At 53.7% G+C, this 18,773-nt stretch overlaps 8 protein-coding genes across 8 annotated transcripts; 3 read left to right on the plus strand and 5 right to left on the minus strand.

Annotated features, from left to right (window-relative positions):
• Positions 1 to 735: 735 nt before the first annotated feature.
• EsH8_II_000652 (phosphatidic acid phosphatase type 2/haloperoxidase) lies at positions 736 to 2,783 on the minus strand (the record flags this gene model as incomplete). The annotated part of the gene is made up of 4 exons (XM_083263950.1): positions 736 to 818; positions 900 to 2,164; positions 2,231 to 2,447; positions 2,582 to 2,783. The coding sequence occupies 4 exons, from the start codon at positions 2,781 to 2,783 to the stop codon at positions 736 to 738; spliced, it is 1,767 nt and encodes a 588-aa protein (XP_083121272.1).
• Positions 2,784 to 4,546: 1,763 nt separating this feature from the next.
• On the plus strand, positions 4,547 to 5,835 carry EsH8_II_000653 (SDR family NAD(P)-dependent oxidoreductase; the record flags this gene model as incomplete). Its single annotated transcript, XM_083263951.1, has 5 exons — positions 4,547 to 4,864; positions 5,000 to 5,177; positions 5,275 to 5,361; positions 5,485 to 5,577; positions 5,687 to 5,835. 5 exons carry the CDS (start codon positions 4,547 to 4,549, stop codon positions 5,833 to 5,835), a joined length of 825 nt encoding a protein of 274 aa, XP_083121273.1.
• A 69-nt stretch (positions 5,836 to 5,904) lies between these two features.
• Positions 5,905 to 8,337, minus strand: EsH8_II_000654 (E1 ubiquitin-activating protein UBA2; the record flags this gene model as incomplete). Its single annotated transcript, XM_083263952.1, has 5 exons — positions 5,905 to 6,196; positions 6,259 to 6,605; positions 6,663 to 7,670; positions 7,730 to 7,900; positions 8,068 to 8,337. The coding sequence occupies 5 exons, from the start codon at positions 8,335 to 8,337 to the stop codon at positions 5,905 to 5,907; spliced, it is 2,088 nt and encodes a 695-aa protein (XP_083121274.1).
• Positions 8,338 to 9,218: 881 nt separating this feature from the next.
• EsH8_II_000655 (queuosine 5'-phosphate N-glycosylase/hydrolase) lies at positions 9,219 to 10,382 on the plus strand (the record flags this gene model as incomplete). The annotated part of the gene is made up of 2 exons (XM_083263953.1): positions 9,219 to 10,146; positions 10,210 to 10,382. The coding sequence occupies 2 exons, from the start codon at positions 9,219 to 9,221 to the stop codon at positions 10,380 to 10,382; spliced, it is 1,101 nt and encodes a 366-aa protein (XP_083121275.1).
• A 301-nt stretch (positions 10,383 to 10,683) lies between these two features.
• EsH8_II_000656 (DNA polymerase delta, subunit 4-domain-containing protein) lies at positions 10,684 to 11,330 on the minus strand (the record flags this gene model as incomplete). Its single annotated transcript, XM_083263954.1, has 2 exons — positions 10,684 to 10,857; positions 10,911 to 11,330. 2 exons carry the CDS (start codon positions 11,328 to 11,330, stop codon positions 10,684 to 10,686), a joined length of 594 nt encoding a protein of 197 aa, XP_083121276.1.
• Positions 11,331 to 11,776: 446 nt separating this feature from the next.
• Positions 11,777 to 12,910, minus strand: EsH8_II_000657 (WD40-repeat-containing domain protein; the record flags this gene model as incomplete). The annotated part of the gene is made up of 4 exons (XM_083263955.1): positions 11,777 to 12,147; positions 12,198 to 12,743; positions 12,821 to 12,857; positions 12,908 to 12,910. 4 exons carry the CDS (start codon positions 12,908 to 12,910, stop codon positions 11,777 to 11,779), a joined length of 957 nt encoding a protein of 318 aa, XP_083121277.1.
• Positions 12,911 to 15,790: 2,880 nt separating this feature from the next.
• Positions 15,791 to 16,258, minus strand: EsH8_II_000658 (mitochondrial 54S ribosomal protein bL32m; the record flags this gene model as incomplete). The annotated part of the gene is made up of 2 exons (XM_083263956.1): positions 15,791 to 15,840; positions 15,898 to 16,258. 2 exons carry the CDS (start codon positions 16,256 to 16,258, stop codon positions 15,791 to 15,793), a joined length of 411 nt encoding a protein of 136 aa, XP_083121278.1.
• A 703-nt stretch (positions 16,259 to 16,961) lies between these two features.
• Positions 16,962 to 18,123, plus strand: EsH8_II_000659 (septin CDC10; the record flags this gene model as incomplete). The annotated part of the gene is made up of 3 exons (XM_083263957.1): positions 16,962 to 17,076; positions 17,179 to 17,741; positions 17,794 to 18,123. The coding sequence occupies 3 exons, from the start codon at positions 16,962 to 16,964 to the stop codon at positions 18,121 to 18,123; spliced, it is 1,008 nt and encodes a 335-aa protein (XP_083121279.1).
• Between the last annotated feature and the right edge of the window lie 650 nt (positions 18,124 to 18,773).

Here is an 18,773-nt window from a genome sequence, read left to right on the forward strand (position 1 = left end):
GGTCGAGGTCGGATTGCGACATGCCATGACGTTGACCTGGTCTATCACGAGCCATCCGGGTTTCCCGATGAAGCAAGCCTGAGCAAAGGTGATGCGCTATTTGCCGGTAATGGGCCAAGTTTGCTGTGGGTCATAACTATGCCTCGTGACAGCACCAAAGGATGGTGTCGCTGGCTTAGATTGTGGAATTGGTAAAAGTGAGGGGATATGCAAGAAGCATGCGCTAGGAGTGACAGGTCAACGTGGCTGTCGTGGGTCTCACTCTCTATACCTTATGGCGGTAAGGCAGGCCGAGAGCCTTGCAACGTGCACGTCTCGCGGGGCAAATCCTCAGGACGGATGGCTGATGTAACATTTTGGAACAAGGCTGCCTATTCAGGAGCTCTGATATCTCTACCAAAAACACGACATTGCCCCCCTGATCCAGCAGCTTTCTTCTCCCTGAACGCCGAGAAACCCATGGCCCAAATCATAACGGCGGGCATCTAAAAGAACTGTCAAAATGTCGAAACCTGCCCTTCGTAGATGCAAGCGCTAGAGAGTATGTAATATGTCGTGCCTTCGTTCGTTCAAAATCCTGTACGTCACTCTCCTCGCACCGCCCTCCCTTTCCCCACCTAAGAGTTTCTGGCAAAATTGGGCCAATGCATCATGCAAAGAGAAGCAAAAGAAGGAAGAAAATGGGGCGTCTCTAGAATATATTCAGAATGACCCTGTTCAGAACAGAAGACTTGATTACGCGGTGCGGAGGTGGTTCGATCCCAGGCCGACAAACTCAAACATAATGGGGATCAGATCGACGCCCAGCCAAGCAATGCCTGTCACCAGCTGTCAGCGCCTGCGAAGCAAACCAAGCCGGGGGGTACCGGATACTACGGAAGGAGGGCTGCAGCACTTACCTGTGTAAACAACCAGCTTTGTAACTACCTCGACGTCGTAACGTACCCGAGGTCGAATCAGTCGCAGGAACATCTCCTTCTCGCTGATCTCATCTCGTTGGCCGACAGTCAGGTCGAACTCGCCCTTCTCTTCACTTGGGCTCGCCAACACGCTTCCCGTGCCCATCATGCGCTCAAAGTCGTTCAGCGAGTTGCCATGATGGCCCTGTACACCGGAGGCCGTCCCCTTCGCCTCCCAATCGCCGTTCTTGTCCCGCAACTCATACATGCTACCCTTGCTCTTCACGCTGCCGTTGCTGCCGATACTCTCCCGCCGCCGGCGCTCGCGGTAGGCGAGCGTCTCGTAGGCGTCAGCGGCACTTTGAGGCCCGATCGATACTGAACGGCCGCGCGTCGTCGGGTGGCGGATGGACTGGACCACGCGGGGAAAGTCCTTAACGGAGGGAATGAGCGTGTCCATCCTCGAGCCTGTATCAATAACCTTGTACATGGACGCCGGGGTGAAGAAACGTCGAGGAAGGTTCCATTGGACCTTTTCGAGCATACGGAACAAATGCGGCAAAACCTTGAGCATCGTCGGTTTCATGACTTCTCGCCACACGAAAATGACAAAGACGCCAAAGAAGACTCGGGCGAGTACTATGTGCCATCCCAGAGCGCTGAGGTCAATGGACTCCACGCTGTGAGCAGATCCTCCGAATGCGTCGATTGGGGTTCGTCCGTACATCCAAGTTCCAATCTCGAGGCCAATCACCACCCCAGCAAAAGCTACACTGTCATCGAAGCAAGGGCAATCATCTGCAGGCTCAGGGTGTATGCGCACAAGGACGATTACCACAAGGGCAGCAATAGCCGGCGCCCACCATGAGCTGCTGTGCATGTACGCATCCAGAGGCGGGCCATAATTGAACTCGACGAGCGAGATCACGGCGCCCAGAACTGAGCCCACGACAACGTCGGTAAACCCGTGCATGCCGCAATAGAGGCGGCCGAAGACAATGGAGATGGCGTAGAAATAGGACAGGCCTTCGAGGAGGGTCTTTGTTGATTCCGATAGGGTATTCTCGGGGCTGCGCAAGACCAATATGCCGTACACGGCCACGGACACGGCATTGGCGCTGTGTGTGGAAGGAAAGCCATACTCCAACGCAGCGGAGCCAGACATGGTAATTCGTTGTAGCGGCGGAGACAAGGGTCGCGGGAGAGAAAAGAAATCCTTGATGAAGCCAGTGAAGAAGACACCCTCGGCAAGGATGTGAATGACACTGAGAGGTCGCAGCTAGTTAGGTTCGCGGTCTACATGAGTGGTTTGCAGGGCGACTTGTGCTTACCCTTTGCCAAAGGAGGCGTAGCCGAACCAGAAGAGCATGGGCAGGCCGATCATGAAGAAAGTATGGGTGCCGAGGTTCGCCGTGATGGCGAAGTAGCTATCCAGCCACGGGGTACGCATTGCCTCCTGGAGGTAAGCCAGGTAAGGAGTCTCCCATCGGATCAGTGGCAGCATCCACTGGCGCAGTCGGTAGCGCCATGCTGGCAGCGCTCTCTTATCTATTGATTGGCAGAGTCAGCTCAGGCCGTTACGGAGTGCCTTGGAGTTGTCAGAGCCGCCCAGTGATGCGCGAGACTCGAGGTCACAAAAACTTGGCTTTATCAAGACGTTGTTTGGGTATATGGGAGCGTACAATGATCGAGGCTCCTCAGCCCTGCGTCGGGCGCGTCGCTGGGGCCCTTGACTGTGATGATGGGCGGGGCAGCAGCTGGGTCTGCAACTTGAGGGTTCGTAACTGTAGCATCACGGCGCTCCGACTCGGACTTTGGCGCCGGTGCGGCGCCATTGGCGTGGTTATCCATCAGGCGTTGTCTGAGGTCGCGATCGCAAGGCATACGGCCATGCGTCTTTCGTGGGGGAGTTCGATCGGTTGGTTTGTGGTTGTGGGTGTGGATCGTATGTAGTCGGGGTCAGGGTCGGCCGATAGAGTGTAAGCGTTTAGGGTGGAGGGGATGCAGATGCGGATGCAATTGCACGACACCTCAGCGGAAGGCTGCGCATTTGCCAGCGGATGACGACTTCGTTTGGTGCTGAAGCGGGCGTTTGCGTGGTAGAGATCACCAGCAGCACGACAGTCGTAGAGGCGGTGTTTAGTCGAGGGTGAAGGAGAGGAAGAGGCGCGGGAAATTTGCAGCTGCAGCGGGAGGTGGGATTGTGATGTTGCCTTCGTACCACAACGGGCGTAGAAACTGTAACTGGAACTCGAACTGGAACCACTGGCGTGGTGCGTGGTGTACGTGTGTGGGAGGCAGGTACTTTGGGTAAAAGTACCTACACTATGGAGGAGAGAGCAGCCGGGGGGAGGGGGGTCGCAGAGGCTGGGCACGCCGAGTGCCTGTGACGGCGGCAGCCGAGTGGGAGAGAATCGGTCGAGGGGTGGAATGGAACTTGACAAAGACAAAAAAGCTGGGACGGAAGGGTCTCGCACTAGCGTTGGTGTCAGGCAGCACGAAGCATCTTAGGTTGATCGGTACCTGACAGAGCGGTGACTGACAGGCAACGACACAGCGGTGCTGCAGGCGTGGATGAAAGGAGCCATTCGCTGAGAGACCAATCCGGTGCCCCCTGGAATCGACAACGGCGGGGGCGCGTCTTTAGCTCGCCATCACCAATAACCTTTTCGCAGCCCATGGTACTTTGGCCCAAGTATCCGTACTTAACCGAGCTGCTGGGATAGGTATTGGGGCAGCGCAGGGGTTCCTTCTCTTCACTACCTATTTCATGTCGAGGGGTTCCTCTGTACTCATCAAACAGGTACACCGAGCGCAGCTGGACGGGCTTCACGACATGGAAAGGCCAAGGCCCAGAATGCAGCTAATGGAGAGGTTGTAAGGTACCACGAGAGCGGCTGTCTTGGGAGTGGTTATTCTTTCAATGCACTAGAAGAGGTGGGGAACGATGACGGCTTTCCTCAATGGACGGTCGGACGCCTGTCTCACCATTTATGATGAGCCTGAACATGAGATCAAATGAATGGCACGGAGCAAGAGAGGCCTCGGAATCAGATTCCTTCTCCAGTAATGTCCATGCTCCCATGTACCAAGACCACACGAATAATGCCATTATCATCCCCTCCCAGTCACACATTGTGCGCACATACACTGTACAAAACGGTCGCACTAAGCAGAGAGCGCCTTTCCAGACAAGCCTCCCCCGTCCCCCAGTCTCCAGTCTCTCGCTCTTGTCTTGCCTCGTCTCGTCTTGTCTCTGAGAGTCCCCGCAATGGACTTTCAGACGTGAGTTGCATTCCTCATTTTGCATTGAACGAGCTTCGGCCCTCCGAGAGCTTCGCACACCCTTGTCTCCGTCACCCTCACCATCAACCTTTGGAGAGAGAACACGACACTCTGACCTCACAACCTTCATCTTCCTCTTCCCGAACCCTAGCTCGAAAACTTCCCACCAAGTGTACCGCAAACCCACCAGTGCATTGCCCAACGTTAGACTCGGGCGCCATCCCTCCCAGCTAGATCACAAGTCCAGAGCTCACCTTCCATCTCCAAGCACGCTAATAGGTATAACGAATACCATACCATTGCCAACGCCAAGTCATCGCAGCCGACAAAGCACGACAAGGGTAACGCAAGACCGCTCAATCATGTCCGGCCCTCTCCTCCCCCTCCGCGCCCGTCACTGCCTCATCACCGGCGCATACGGCGGCATCGGCGCCGCCATCGCCGCCCGCTTCGCTGCCGAGGGCGCCCTGGTCACCCTCCTCGGCCGCAAGGAAGACAAGCTGCGCGACCTCTGCGCCCAGCTTCCACCCTTCTGCGACTCCCGCCTCGCCCCTCTTACCGCCTCCGCCACCGCCGCCGCTGCCAAAACCACTTCGCCGTCAGAGAAACCCGTCCATTCTTACGCCGTCATGGACGTTTCTGCTGACGGCCGTGACGAGGCCGTCTTGGATGACATTTGGGTTTGATATCCCCCCTTCCCTACCTTCTTCTATGAGTAGCTGGCTACTCACCCCTAACAATGTTGAGACTGGCTGCGTGACTACTCGATACAGAAAGGGAAAATAGACTAACAGGGACATGCCCGTCCTGCACAGAAACGTACGGGCCAGATAGATGTCCTTGTCAACGCTGCCGGTGTTGCGCAATTCCAGCTGTTGCAGAACACCTCCCCGCAAGCTGCAAGGGAGCTCATTGACACAAATCTCCTGGGCACAATCTTCATGTCGAGGTACATGGCTCAACGCATGAAGCGCAGACGCGCAGACAGGGATGGTAAGTCATGGCATACTTTGCCACACGATCGATCCGATCACGACGCACAGATGGGCGGCGCCGCCGTCACAGCCGTGCTGACCTTGTTTCTCCAAAGCTTGCATTATCAACGTTGCGAGCCTGTTGGCTGAAAAAGGCAGTCCTGGCACCAGCGTCTATGCCGCGTCAAAGGCCGGTATCATTGGTATGTTATTTCATTTGGTTCATTCCTCATATATGGCGCGCACTCTGCATTGCTATACCCTCCTTCCACCCATCTCCCCAGTCGGGTTAAAAAGGCTAACATCTGCGCGACACCCTGATCAAGGCTTCACTCATGCCCTGTCTGTCGAGCTAGGGCCACTGCGCATCAGGACTAACGCTATCGTCCCCGGCTACATAGAAACCAACATGCTTGCCTGTAAGAGACCCATATCTGGCTCTCCGGCCCTGACTGCAAGCACGGCTTCCGGGGATTCCGTAGGCCAATGTCCTTGATCAGAACAAAGCTAATATACAAATTGTCACAGCAATGTCGAGGGAACCCCTCGAAAAGCGAATTCCACTGGGACGCCTGGGCCGGCCCGAAGAGGTGGCCGATGCTGCCGCTTTTCTTGCCCAAAACACTTATGCCAACAACTGCATCCTTAATCTGGATGGTGGGCTGAGTGCTGTATGAGCTAGTGCAACGCTCCCTAATGTAGTTGAAAGGAACCCCCTGGCTTCACGTAAATGGACCCCCGCAGCATCAGTCGTCGTCGATGATGATGGCCCCACCAGTAGAATCGTCTACAATGACCACGTCATCATTGCTCGTCGTTGCGACCTTGGCTTTCTTCGCCTCGATAACCTCGTCTCCATCGTCGGACCGAGGCCGCTTGAGGTTTGTCGACTCCTCTTTGATATCAAGCGAGTGCTTTCCGTTCGGCTGGCTTGTGCCGTTCGGCTCCGCGGTTGGCTCCTTCTTGGGCTTCCGAGGGATCTCAGGCTTCTGGTCCGCAATCAAACCCTTGATGGGCTTATCTTCAAGGGGCTCCTTGCTATGTGGGTGTTAGCCGGTGGGCAAAGGGTGGCTGGGGATGGGCTGGTGAGGTAGTCTTACGATTCCTGGATACTGATGACGACATTGACGAAGGGCTCTTCGTCGTCTTCGTCGATGATCGTGAGGAAGGAGTCTTCCTTGATCCCAAGATCACTAAGTTTCTTGGATAGATTCTCTGTCTCGTCTGGGTCGTAGAGTGGGCCAGCGTCATTGTTCACGGCGAATTCTTTGTCGCCGTAACCGAGCTCAAGTCGCACAAAATCTTCGACAAGATCCTTAAGCGTAGCTCTGGACATGTCTACAGACACGCTCGTCTGATATACGCTGCAGACGGGACAATCTGGGTTCGGAGACCGGTACTTGCTCGAGTTGAGCAAACGAGCAGGGTTGTGAGGGGAGATGAACACCTGGGCAAAAACATTAGTCCGCAAACCTGGCAAACAGGGACAGAGTTTTGACATTACCTCCTTAGTCTGAGTGAAATCGCCCCTAAGCACTTTGAATGACTGAAGAACACATAGGCCTGCAACAATCGCATTGGTTGTCGCAATGGCAGGGATAATATTACCAGCCATCTGCTTCGTATCGAATCGAGATTTCCGCTCGATGCCAAAAATGGAAGAGCGAATGTTTGCGCTTGCAGTAACGAAGTCCAGAGTGTCCTCATCATCCTTGTCGAAAGTGATCAGAGGCTCGGGGCCAGATGCATCTTGGTGCGCCTTCTTCAATTCTTGCATGCGCTTGCTAAGCCGATCCAGGCTGTCGACGAACACAGCAAAGTTCTCTTCTAGAGACCATACTTTCTGACCAGCTTGCAGAATAGTCTCCATCGAGGCGAGGGCTTCGGTTGATTGTTCCGATAGAGTCTTATAGTCGAGGTGCTCCGGCTTCCGTCTGGACTTCCACATATCCTCCATAGACGCCAATCGCACGATGTCGGTGTTGAAGACCTTATCAAAGAGAAGTTGTGGGAAGGCTTCGGTACCCAAAGATTCGCGAATCGTTCGGAGGGCTGCCGCCTCCTTCTTCAACTCCTCAATCTCCTGGGCGTTTTCGGCGTCGGCCGAGTTGTCAAAGGCCGACTCGTCCTCGCTCGTGCCAAATATCTCGTTGAGAAGGTAACTCTTGCCCCAAACAATGCAGTGGATGGGTTGGCTTGGCGTGCTTCTGATGGTGCAGACAGGGAAAGACTTTGGCGTCTCCTTCGGGGTGCAATCGTAGCATGCCGTAACTCCTTTCTTGATGACCTGGACATTGCCGTTGAATCCCGTCGTGCCACTCTCGATCAAAGGAACGTCGGCAGCCAAGCACATTCTGTTTACGTGCCGTCTGGCTTCGAGGTTGTCCAGCGCATTAAAGACGATATTGAAGCCCCGGAACCACTTCACATTGAACTGAGAATCCTTGATGTTCGCATGATGGGCGACGATTTTGACCTTTGGGTTGAAGGGCTGTGCTGCATCCTTGGCCACCTTTGACAAGTCAGTACTCCAGTTCCACCAACCGCTCACCGCTGTGCCGGGGACCATACCAAAGCCTTGGACTTCTTGATGTGCTCGTGTCGGAAGAGGAATTGTCGGTTGAGGTTGCTCAGATCGATAGTGTCAAGATCGACGACGTGGATTTCGCCAAAACCGGTAAGCACGAGGTTTTTGAGTAGTTCGCATCCGATGCCGCCAGCTCCAACCATCAGAACGCGCGCCTGTGTGGCTGTAGTTAGCTCCATTGACTCTTCAAATGAACACGAAGGCATTGTCGCATCAATCGATTATGTGTTGGATAAGTAGGGGTTGCCGTTGAGGGGGGCAGGTGCGATGGAAGGTAGGTCGCGTGGTCTGATGCGCCGGGCTCGACTAGTTTGCGACGTACCTTCTTGACATTGGCGTTCAACGAGCCGCCGAGCGACTGCTGGTAGAATCGATCACGCGGCTGGACAGCAGGAGGTCGCTGCTGCTGGGGCGTTTGCGCGGGCGGCTGCGCAGCGGGAGCGGCGACAGGTTGCTGTTGTGCTGGCTGTTGTGATGTTGGCGGTGCTGGTGCTGGTGCTGGCGCTGGTGCAGTCACCGTTGCGGCGGGCGCAGTCGCCTCTGGTGCCGCGGTTGCTGCAGCTGCGGCTCCTGCTTCTGCACTGGAATCCATCGGTTCGACAGTGTTGAAGAGTTTGTCTTGTGCGTCTGCGAGGGTCAATGGATGGCGACAGAGCTGGGTTGAGGTAGTGGCAGCTGTCGCGAGGTGGAGGAGGAGGAAATAAGCCGCGCCAGGTGGAATGTGAAGAGGACGGTTTCAGCACGGGAACGAGGCTGCGAAGTGGAAGGTCGAGCTGAGGTTTTCCTTGAGGTGAGCGGAAGGAATGATCGCCCTGGACAAGGTTCCAGCCAATACCGGCAGCCGGTGACGAGATCGAGCATGGATTGGAGCTCTTAGTTTCTGGGGGATTGCCGCGCTCGAGTCCTGATTGGCCATAATGGATGGGGCTCTCTCGCTTGCACCGGAAGGTCGCTGAAGGGCCGCTGTAACCTCAGCGGCTTAGCGTTTCCTCCAGTCACTATGAAACGCTGGGTGCATGCTGTTTGCCTTGCACAGCACCCTGCTTACCCACCACCGAAGGTTCGTTGGGCATCCACCGGTTCCTGGCAGTTCTGCTGTAGTGTAGAGCGCATTTTACCCCTTCCGCGTTGCCCTGGAATCTGCTGGTTGGATGTTGAAACATGGGGATGAAAGCGGATGGGTGACAGGCTGTAGAATGCCCATGCAAGCAAAGCATTTCTGGGATGCTCTCGGCCTGCAATTGAGCGGTGATCCAACAAAAAAACAAACGGGTCAGTGCAATATGGGGCTCTTTGCCCCCTAGTCCGAAGTTCAAACCTGCGTCGTCCCCTCAGTGAAAGCATTGCACAGCCGGCCAGAAGCAATCAGGTGCAGCGTCGTCCAAGGCCTTGTTGGTATCCGTACACGTCCAAGAAAAGAAAACGCAGGTTACATCCAAATCAGGAAGAGGCACCCGCACCGGCACGCCGATCATGTCCGACGACGAGGCCGACCCAGAACTCCTGGCCTTCCTCCGCCAACACCTGCAGGGCAAACTCAACATCAGCGATGAGCCGGAGACGGGTGTCCTCGACGGCGCTGAGTTCGTCTACGACAACTCCATTGACGTCGCCATCGATATGAGGGCCACCAAGCGGGCCGCGGCCACCATCTACGCCCAGATGGAGCAGAAGCAGTATTCGACCTCGACCTGGGCTGAGCACGAGCTGCACCCCAAGACCAAGGATGAGGGCACCGCCGCCTTCATCTTCACCATGGACTTGCTCAACTTCTGTTTCTGGTCCGAGAAGCCCGAGGACGAGCGCTTCGCCGTTGAGTACCGCGGTAAGACCTGGACGGGTTACTGGAGCATGGTCGCCTCGCTGCAGCGCGCACTCGATGAGGACATCCCCATCACCAGCTCTGATTTTTGGCAAAGCGAGGACGAGTGCAACATGGAGCTTATGAGGCACGTCTTCCGGTCCAAGACAGACGAGGAGATGCCCTTACTCGAAGAGCGTCTCGCCTGCTTGCGTGAAGCCGGTACCGTTCTGTATGAAAGGTACAACTGCAGCATCACGAAGCTCATCGAGGCCGCCAATGGTTCTGCTGCCAGACTCGTCAACCTCCTCGCTCGGGATTTCGACTGCTTCCGTGATGAGCACATCTTCGAGGGCCGCCGCAAGCCGGTGCGGATCCTCAAGAGAGCACAGATCCTTGTGGCGGACATCTGGGCATGCTTCGGCGGCGAGGGCCTTGGTGCCTTCAATGATGTTGACAAGATTACAATGTTCGCCGACTACCGCGTTCCCCAGATTCTCAACACCATGGGCTGCCTGTATTACAGCCCCTCGCTGGCGACGGCTATCACTGACAAGCGGGTTCTTGAGAGTGGATCAAGGTGGGAGTTACAAATGAGAGGTAAGTCCGCGCACGCATGACCAAGATTCTTTTGCATTGACTGAACCGCTGACAACTATACAGCATGCAGCATTTGGTGTGTCGAGCTCATCAAGCGGGAAATTCAAAAGGCGCACCCGGGGACGAGCGTCAATGCCATTTTGATTGATTTCTTTTTGTATGATACCATGAAGGAGTTGGAGGCTGCGGGCACCGAGACGGTGATGCATCACAGGACCAGGAGCATTTGGTATTAATGTAGCTCGAGTTTTCGTGAAGGACTAGACACCATAGGAGGACCCTTAATAAAGGGTATAATACTGGATGAAAAGAATCCAGCATGTCAAATTTCGTGACTATTTACAGTAATCACTCGTTTCGAGTGCCTCATATATTCGTACTGCAGCACGTTCGCTCAAAGAAACCGAGTCATGAAGCAACCGTTATAAACCCCAAACTCCACAAGCTTAGTCGTATCGCACATTTACCTACAAAGTGGAATCCATTTGAGTCCGCATACAAGGCCACCAACGTAGTAGCAGTAGCCCCAGAAGCTGCTTAAGCAGATCCAACAGCTGTTGAGTTCATCAGCTCATCCATGTGAGCTCGTTCGATGTTAGCCATGCCCTTCTTCTCCTCCTTGAGCAGCACTGCAAGAACCTCAATAGGCGGGTTGAGGCCTAGTTTGTCGGCCCGCTGCCAGCGCTTCACGCGCTGCATCCCAATACACGGCTAGATAGAGTGTCAGCTTCAAAGGAATGATATACGCAACAGTATTCACTTACACCATACTGCGAGCTGACATCGAAGTACCGCAGCACCTTCTCCGCCAAAGTCATATCCTGCTGATGGACCCTGGCCGCAAGGCGCTGAGCCTCGATCGACTTCCAGTACTTATTGATTTGGGCATCGCTGGTCTTCTCGGCCCTGATAATAGCTTCTGACTTCTCAGGAACTTCTTCCTTGACCTCAGTTTCCTCGATCTCAGGAGTCGCAGGTTCATCAGTCAGGATCTCGTCAATCTCTTCCTCCTTCTTGGTCGGCTTAGCAAGATCAGCTCTCTCGGCCGCGGAGGTGAGAACGGCTTTCTTCAGATCCTTGGGTACAGGCTTTGAGACCCTGTGAGAGAAGCTGATGGTTGACTGGCCCCGGGCCGGGCCAGGTCTGGCTCGGGCTCCTCCAGTTGATCTCCGGGTTGTGGGCATTGTGTGGATGGCTCCAGTAGCCGGGGTGGTGAGTGAGGTTTGAGATGTGAAGGCTGATTGAATTAATCGGCAGTGAGAATTATGCAAACGAGTTGATGTTGTAAACGCTATATGCAATCCGGATCGAAGCACCTCAAGTAATGCAATCTATTGATGCCGTCGCAATGCAGGCAGGTCTTGATACAGGTCGATGTGTAGTGGATGACGGAATGAGAAAGGTGGCAGGGGCCTAAATTTGGCGGGGCAACACGAGACTGGTACGAAAGCACGTGCCTTGATACAGTGTATATTTGGAGTTACACACTGTTTTTGCACTGCCCTCATCATCTCACCGTTGGTCACAGAGTGTTCCCTGTCATTTGTCCTTGGGATTGTTGCAGATAGTGCACATCTTTTCGGGGTATTATAGATGCATAAAAGCCTTTCTCTAGCCCTTAAACCACCATCTATGCTCCAGTAGCTTCTCTATAAAACGAGATGCTTCTGTTGGCGCCTGCTGTACAGAAAGACTCGTTTTTCCCGGTTTTGGGGAGCCATTTAACTGCCCATAGTGCCTTGTCCGTCTCGCTGTGCGTTGCAACACATGCGCTGCGGTCTATAGACCAGACCTTGACCTTACCATCCATCGCTCCGCTGAGCAGGTACTCGCCTGAGTCGTTCCAGTCGATGGAGGTGATCCAAGAGGAGTGGCCTGTCATGTTCCCAACCTGCTCACCGTTCTTGATGTCGTAGAGTGCAATGATGGACGAGTCGCCGGCGGCGGCCAGTCTGGTGTTTCCTGGAGAGAACGCCACAGCGCGAACAGACTTTGCCAGTCCTGTAGACAAGGTTAGACAATTATCTCGGAAGGTTCTCGGGAATCATTACCTGGTAGCGAGAATAGCAGTCTTCCGGTGTCGTTGTTGAAGACATAGACGGCACCGTTCTGGTGTCCACTGGCAGTGTATCGTCCGTCGCGGCTCAAATCGACCGACATGCCAAAGCTTCCTGAGCCCGGGCTACCCGTCTCGTACTCTCGTATCTTGGGCGTCCCCTCTTCACCGGCGTCCCAAACGTTTACCCGGCCGTCGTAGGTGGTGCCCGCGAGAAACTTTCCATCCTCGCTGAGCGCAATGGCCCAAACCTCGCCAGCCTTGGCTGCCTGGTTGGTGATCTCGGAATGCAGCTTCCACTCGCTCGTGTCCTTGTCGATTACCCAAATCTTTACCTCACCGGCGAAGCCCGCGCTGGCAGCAACAAGACCATTGCGCGAGGTGCAAATATGGTGGCAGCCGAGTTTGTGGGCGCCGCTGATGGACTGGGTGATGGGGATCGTGGGGTCGGCGGTGTTGTGGACATGAATTGTTGACGAGCCGCTCGCGGAGAGAATGGCTCTCTGCGTGGTGGCAAGTCCGAAGATGTCGGTTATGTGCGCTGGCCTAGTATTAGCAGACGAAGCTTTCAGGAGGATGGCTCTAGTTTCTCAAGCTCCAATAGGCAGGACAGCTTACCATTGTCCACAGTATGTGTGGTCAGATATTGTTTCGACTGCCAGAATCAGTCTTGGGTACTTTCAGAAGAATTATTGACGTCCTTACCATGGTTGCCAGTCCATGTGAAGCTTGCGCCGCTGTGGATGATGATGCGCGGTTGCTGGGAAAGTTGGGAACGCGATGTGAACGGGAAGGTGGGGGCTGACATCACACATTTGTGAGGAAAGACCCCTGCAAAGAGCAGCTGGAGAGGAGGGGCAATTGAGGGGCGAACCAACACCCTTGCCTGTATCGGCAAGCACCCTGTCACAACGAGCTTAACTTCATCTTCGTTTTGTTTGTTCAAAGGAGTACATGTTATACGGAAGTCAATCACGAATTCAGCGACTCCGATCGGCTACTTTTTCTCTCCCAAAATTCACGTGTGCCCTCTGCACAACTGGGTTCTTCATTGTTCAAAGAACCGTCATCTTAACACTTGTATTCCCGTTTGGTTAATGATTAATATCAAACAGCTAGCACCAGGGAGTTCCGTTTGACACCGAGACCCCAGGTCTTTACTTCACCTCCTCATCAAAATTGTAGCAACATCTCTCATGGCTGTCATACCCCTAGCAAAGGACTAGGTTCTTGGTCCACTCCGTTGTCGTAGCCTTAGCCGACGTTGTCCCAGGGGCCAGAAAAGTAGGTGTAGCATTATTCATCGTCGGTGATTTCGAGCATAGGCATCTGCGCTGTGTGCTCGAGGAGGGATTCGGGCCCATGATGATTACCTCTTCAGGAATATGTCGACACAATATGCAATGGAGCTACGCCGAGAAAAATTGCTGAGCTTGGATCTATGCTGGACTTCAAGGGTTTCCGGAATGTTTGTTAATACGTAGCCTGACGTGCTTTGGGGATTTCCACGCATGTACTATATGCCTGTTGACCCAGTTGGTGAAAGTCCCTTGCCATCCATCCTCTTTGCCCAAAACGCGATCCAGCGAGTTTTATTGCTTGGTGTCCGCCCGAGCTTCGAGAAACAGGTTCTCTTCTTCCATTTTTTCTCGTGGCAGCCTATACCAGCATGGAGTTTTGTCTAGTCACGTCGCAATCGATATCTGGATTCAACATATGTAGCTCAAATCTGTCGTACAATTGTTGACAAAGTGGATGCGCTTGGTAGACCAATCTCAGTTTACTCTAACTCGGTGTATAGAATCATATTTTACGGGGTTTGTACTATTGCAACATAATCTAAGAATTACACTTCCGGTCGGTCGTATGAAGATGATATAATTATCTCCAGAAATGTGTAAGTTATGCGACACATGTTCCAGGACAGACAGAAGCAGAGATCTTTTTACCATCTCAGCAGGAGGTGTTTCCAAGTAGAAATTGGCCAATTGGAGGGTCTACCGTCTGTACAATACCGTCTGTACAAACAATCTGGAAGTCAAGAACGAGGGAGAGCTGATTTAATAAAGGAAGATACATAGGATGTTGGCCTAATTCAGACATATATATGTTGAACCCCCACTCTGGCTTATGCCCCGTTCCCTTATCGGTGAGACTCTGGAGATTCTTCGTAACCTTCTTTAGTTCGGATTTTAGAGAAACAGAAGCCAGCGCGGGCGGTGTTCAAACATACCCTGCAACGGATGCTACCGCAATATCCAGTGCAAATGCTCTGCCCTCTATTCATCTCAGTTCTCCGACGCAGCAGTTGCAAGCTTCGTGAATTTCGACTCGTATTTGTGGAGCAGGAGGTGCTCTACGGCTTTGACCTGCCGTCGAAGATCACTCTGAGAGTGGGGGTTACTATACTTGAATCATTGCAATAGTCATCCTCGACTATGGTAGGAAGATTGTTTCCGAGAAGAACAGGTGACCACACCCCCCCCCCCCCCCCTTCTCTTCTTTTTCTTTTATTCATACACTCTTCAGCCTCTCCAAATACCTGTTGTGACAATGGCAAGGGCTGTCCTGTAGACTCGTGTTATAATAGCCTTGCCATGACCAAGAGACCCGCGGGTTTCCGGAAAGAGAAACATTCAGCAAGAGCGTGAAAAGACTAACGGTGTGCTGCGAGAGGAGACCTAATGTGATGGAAAAGGCAGAAACATTGCGGAACAGAATGCTTTTAGCTTCCTCAAACAAGAAACAAACCAGAGCTCAAAAACTCCACAACAGCAACTTCAGCCCACAACCCTAAAGCCTATGTGAGTATGGAACCATTGTAAAGCAGGTGCACCTCCTTTCCATCGCCGTTATGTTACTCGACCAGCGGTCGGGACTTCGCTACATGCCTGCTGGCGCAATGTCTTGGTAGCAAGTTGAAAGCACGTCTAACATTTAAACCGTACCAAGGCCCTCAACCATGTTGTGATTGTGTTGATGGAGCCTTTCCCTATCAACCAGTGCTAATGTATTTGCTGCTGGCGAGTTTAGGCAAGCCATCAAGCTGATGCTGTATGAATTTGGTGATCGACGTACAATGCAACATGCCAGTGATATAATCATAAGATATACACTGATTTCAAAAGACATGCTAGCAAGCATCCCTGTAAGATATCACAGGTATTTGTGACTGGGCTCAGATGATTCACAGCTGCATCCTCTGCCAGGTCAGAAAGAGCGTTGCTTGTTCCAACACTCGCACGGTGAAGTCGAGCCCATCCGAACATTCAATAAGCGGCCAATGTAGTCTAGCCGCCTCGCTAGTCGGTCCAGGCTGTACAGAGTCCCCCAGGTGAGACGGGGAAATCTTCAAAGCTCACCAAGGCGATTCACGATACGGCTGCAAGTGAGCTTGAAGACAAGCGTAGCGCCAGGGCATACCGTCATGTTCCGCAGCCAAAGGGGGGCTGGGCCGAGCTCGCTCCACAGAGTGATGAAAAGAAGCACGTCCGAAGATGTGATGGATTGTCCCTAACGCCGCAATATGCTAACCAGTTGTACACTTGAATATACACGTATCGAGATGTTACACGGCCTTTGGGCGATCTAAACAAACTTTCCTGAGGGGTTCTCGTCCCGCCACAAATCCTTGATCTCTGTGCAGTACTTGTGAGCGAGAGGATTTAGTGATGAGATCGAACAGGAACACTTACTGCTCAAGCAGTGTGGGCACACTATGTGCTGTCTCTTCGTCTGACCGCAGCCCGGGCACTTGCACAATGACTTGATGTCCTTCAGCGCCTTGCCCGCCATCTGCCTGTGTCTCTTCTTTGAGTGTGAGGTCTTCTTCTTAGGCACAGCCCGCAGGATGGACTCCCAGATACCGCCGAGCCAGGCGGGGATGTTGAGTTGGACTGCGGGAAGAGCGAAAGAGAGCGCGGGGAGGAAAGAGTGGGTGACTTGGCGCGTGTAGAGGGAGAATATCCTTGAAGACTGGGTAAGGAATGGCGAGGAGATTCGGGGAAGGAGGGAGCCCATGCGCAAAGGCTGCGCGCCCATGGCGATGGCGGCCATTTCGATGGATCGACTCGAACTCGGGCGGAAGGGAAGAGGTATTCGGGAGCTGACTATCGCCGTCAGAGGGTGACTGGGCCGGACGTGTAAGCTGGTGGCTTCGGGTTGGAGCGAGGGTGATTGCTGCCGGGTATCAGTCGGTGCTCGGTCGCGATGTGTCGTGTGTTGAGGCAGGCGCACCAGTTGTCGTTCACCTTACAGTAACGAGGCTCAAGCTTCTTCCATTCCGAACCGAAAAAAAAAAGACTTGCGACCGGGGAGCTGTCAATTGAGATCTGCTAGCCAATCACGGCTCGCTCAGCGCACAGACCCATTCCAGCCAATCAAGGCGATGGGGACCCCTTTTCCCCTTTCCCTCCCCCCCCTGCAACTCCTCCCTGCAGGGAAATTATTGTTTGCTGGAGTGGAAGGAACAACCTATTAGCTGCAGCAGCCAACGGCCAGTGCCTGACAGACTGACAAGACACGGGGGGACGGGCAGCAGCAAGTGCCAGCAGAGAAATTACCCTTCACTTGACCGGTCTCTGTCCTTCGAAACATCCTCCAACCTCGTGATCCTCTTTTCCTCCCTGACCATCGCTTCCCCGACCCTCGACTCGGCCCCAATCGAGACCAAGTACCTTTCTTGGAATACAGAAACGTATCTCAGATTCACTCCTTAACAAGCACACCACTCTCGCTCCCTTGCGGAAAAGCTGTCACCATGGCGCAGGCTTCCACCATCTTCCCCCAGACCCATGTCGGTTTCGACAGCATCACGTCCCAGATTGAGAAGAAGCTCCTGAAGAGAGGCTTCCAGTTCAATGTCATCTGTGTTGGTGAGTCTCCCCCCGCAATTGCAGTCGCTAGCCCAGCAAGCTGGCTTGTTTGCGATGTCGCGTCGGCAGTCGACTGATGGAGTCTCGTGTTCCCACAATTAGGCCAGACTGGCTTGGGCAAGTCTACCCTGATCAACACCATCTTCGCCTCCCACCTTATCGACTCCAAGGGCCGTCTGCTCCCTGACGAGCCCGTCCGTTCGACCACCGAGATCCAGGCCGTCTCCCACCTCATCGAGGAGAATGGCGTCCGTCTCCGCCTCAACATTGTCGACACCCCCGGTTACGGCGACCTGGTCAACAACGACCGCTGCTGGGATCCCATCGTCAAGTACATCAAGGACCAACACTCCGCTTACTTGCGAAAGGAGCTCACCGCACAGCGAGAGCGCTACATCCAAGACACCCGCATCCACTGCTGCCTCTTCTTCATCCAGCCCTCAGGCCACTCCCTGAAGCCCATCGACATTGTCGTCCTGAAGAAGCTGTCCGACGTGGTCAACGTCGTCCCCGTTATTGCCAAGTCGGACACTTTGACCCTCGAGGAGCGCCAGGAATTCAAGGAGCGTATCAAGGAAGAGTTCGCCTTCCACAACCTCAAGATGTACCCGTACGATAACGAGGAGTTTGATGACGAGGAGCGCAGCTTGAACACCCAGATCAAGGTGGGCATTTCTCCGAATATCATGCGTACTTCAGTTACTAACGTGTTTGCAGGATCTGATCCCCTTCGCCGTGGTTGGCTCTGAGAAGTCCATCATCGTCAACGGCAAGCAGGTCCGTGGCCGCCAGAACCGGTGGGGCGTCATCAACGTTGAGGACGAGAACCACTGCGAATTTGTCTACCTGAGAAACTTCCTGCTCCGCACCCATCTTCAGGATCTCATCGAGACCACATCTCAGATCCACTATGAGACTTTCCGTGCCAAGCAGCTCTTGGCCCTCAAGGAGAACAGCGCACACGGTGGTGGCAGCAGGCCCATCAGCCCTGCTGCTGACCGCGAGATCAGCCGGAGCTCGCAACGAATGACCATGAACGGATACTAGTTGACGGATATTCCCACCCCACGCACTCCGAGGAGCCAGATGGCAATGATATCCTTGGGCAGCCGGGTTTCTGATGACTTTTAATCTCATGGTGTTATGCGCAGATCAAAAAAGGCACGGCACGGCCTCGACACTAAGCGGAGGCTGCATCGACCGATAATTTGGAGGGAGGAAGCATCTGCCATCTCCATGAGAAGACTTGGGAGAAGTTCGCATGGGAGGATTGAAGATGCTGGCGTGGCGCACGGATTTAGGTCATACCCCCTCTGGCCTTATGGTCGTTGTTTAAGTACTTGTGCTGGCGAATTAGTCCATTATTCCCCCCCCTTACAGTCTCATAGCTGGGACGCACTTCTACTGTTTTCTTTATTTCGCTTTTCAAACAGCATTTCGAGCTCGGCTTCACTTGTTCCCCAATATTTCTTCTTACGCTTTAATCCAATCGTACTCTAATAGAGAGTTCGTTTCGATACCTCGTGGAATACAACCGACATGGCTTATGATATTGGGCTCTTGTATGCGTGCAGTGGCATGAGGGATGTGTATTCCCTAGACCGAAATTTGGCCAGGGATTCTGCTCAAATTCGCTCTATAAATTGCCCTTATATGTCTATGATATGCATGCACAATGACCGCCGCGCTATGTCGCA

The sequence above is a fragment of the Colletotrichum jinshuiense genome, chromosome 2, assembly GCF_051148585.1.
Source record: "Colletotrichum jinshuiense chromosome 2, complete sequence".
NCBI classification, from domain to species: Eukaryota; Fungi; Ascomycota; class Sordariomycetes; order Glomerellales; family Glomerellaceae; genus Colletotrichum; species Colletotrichum jinshuiense.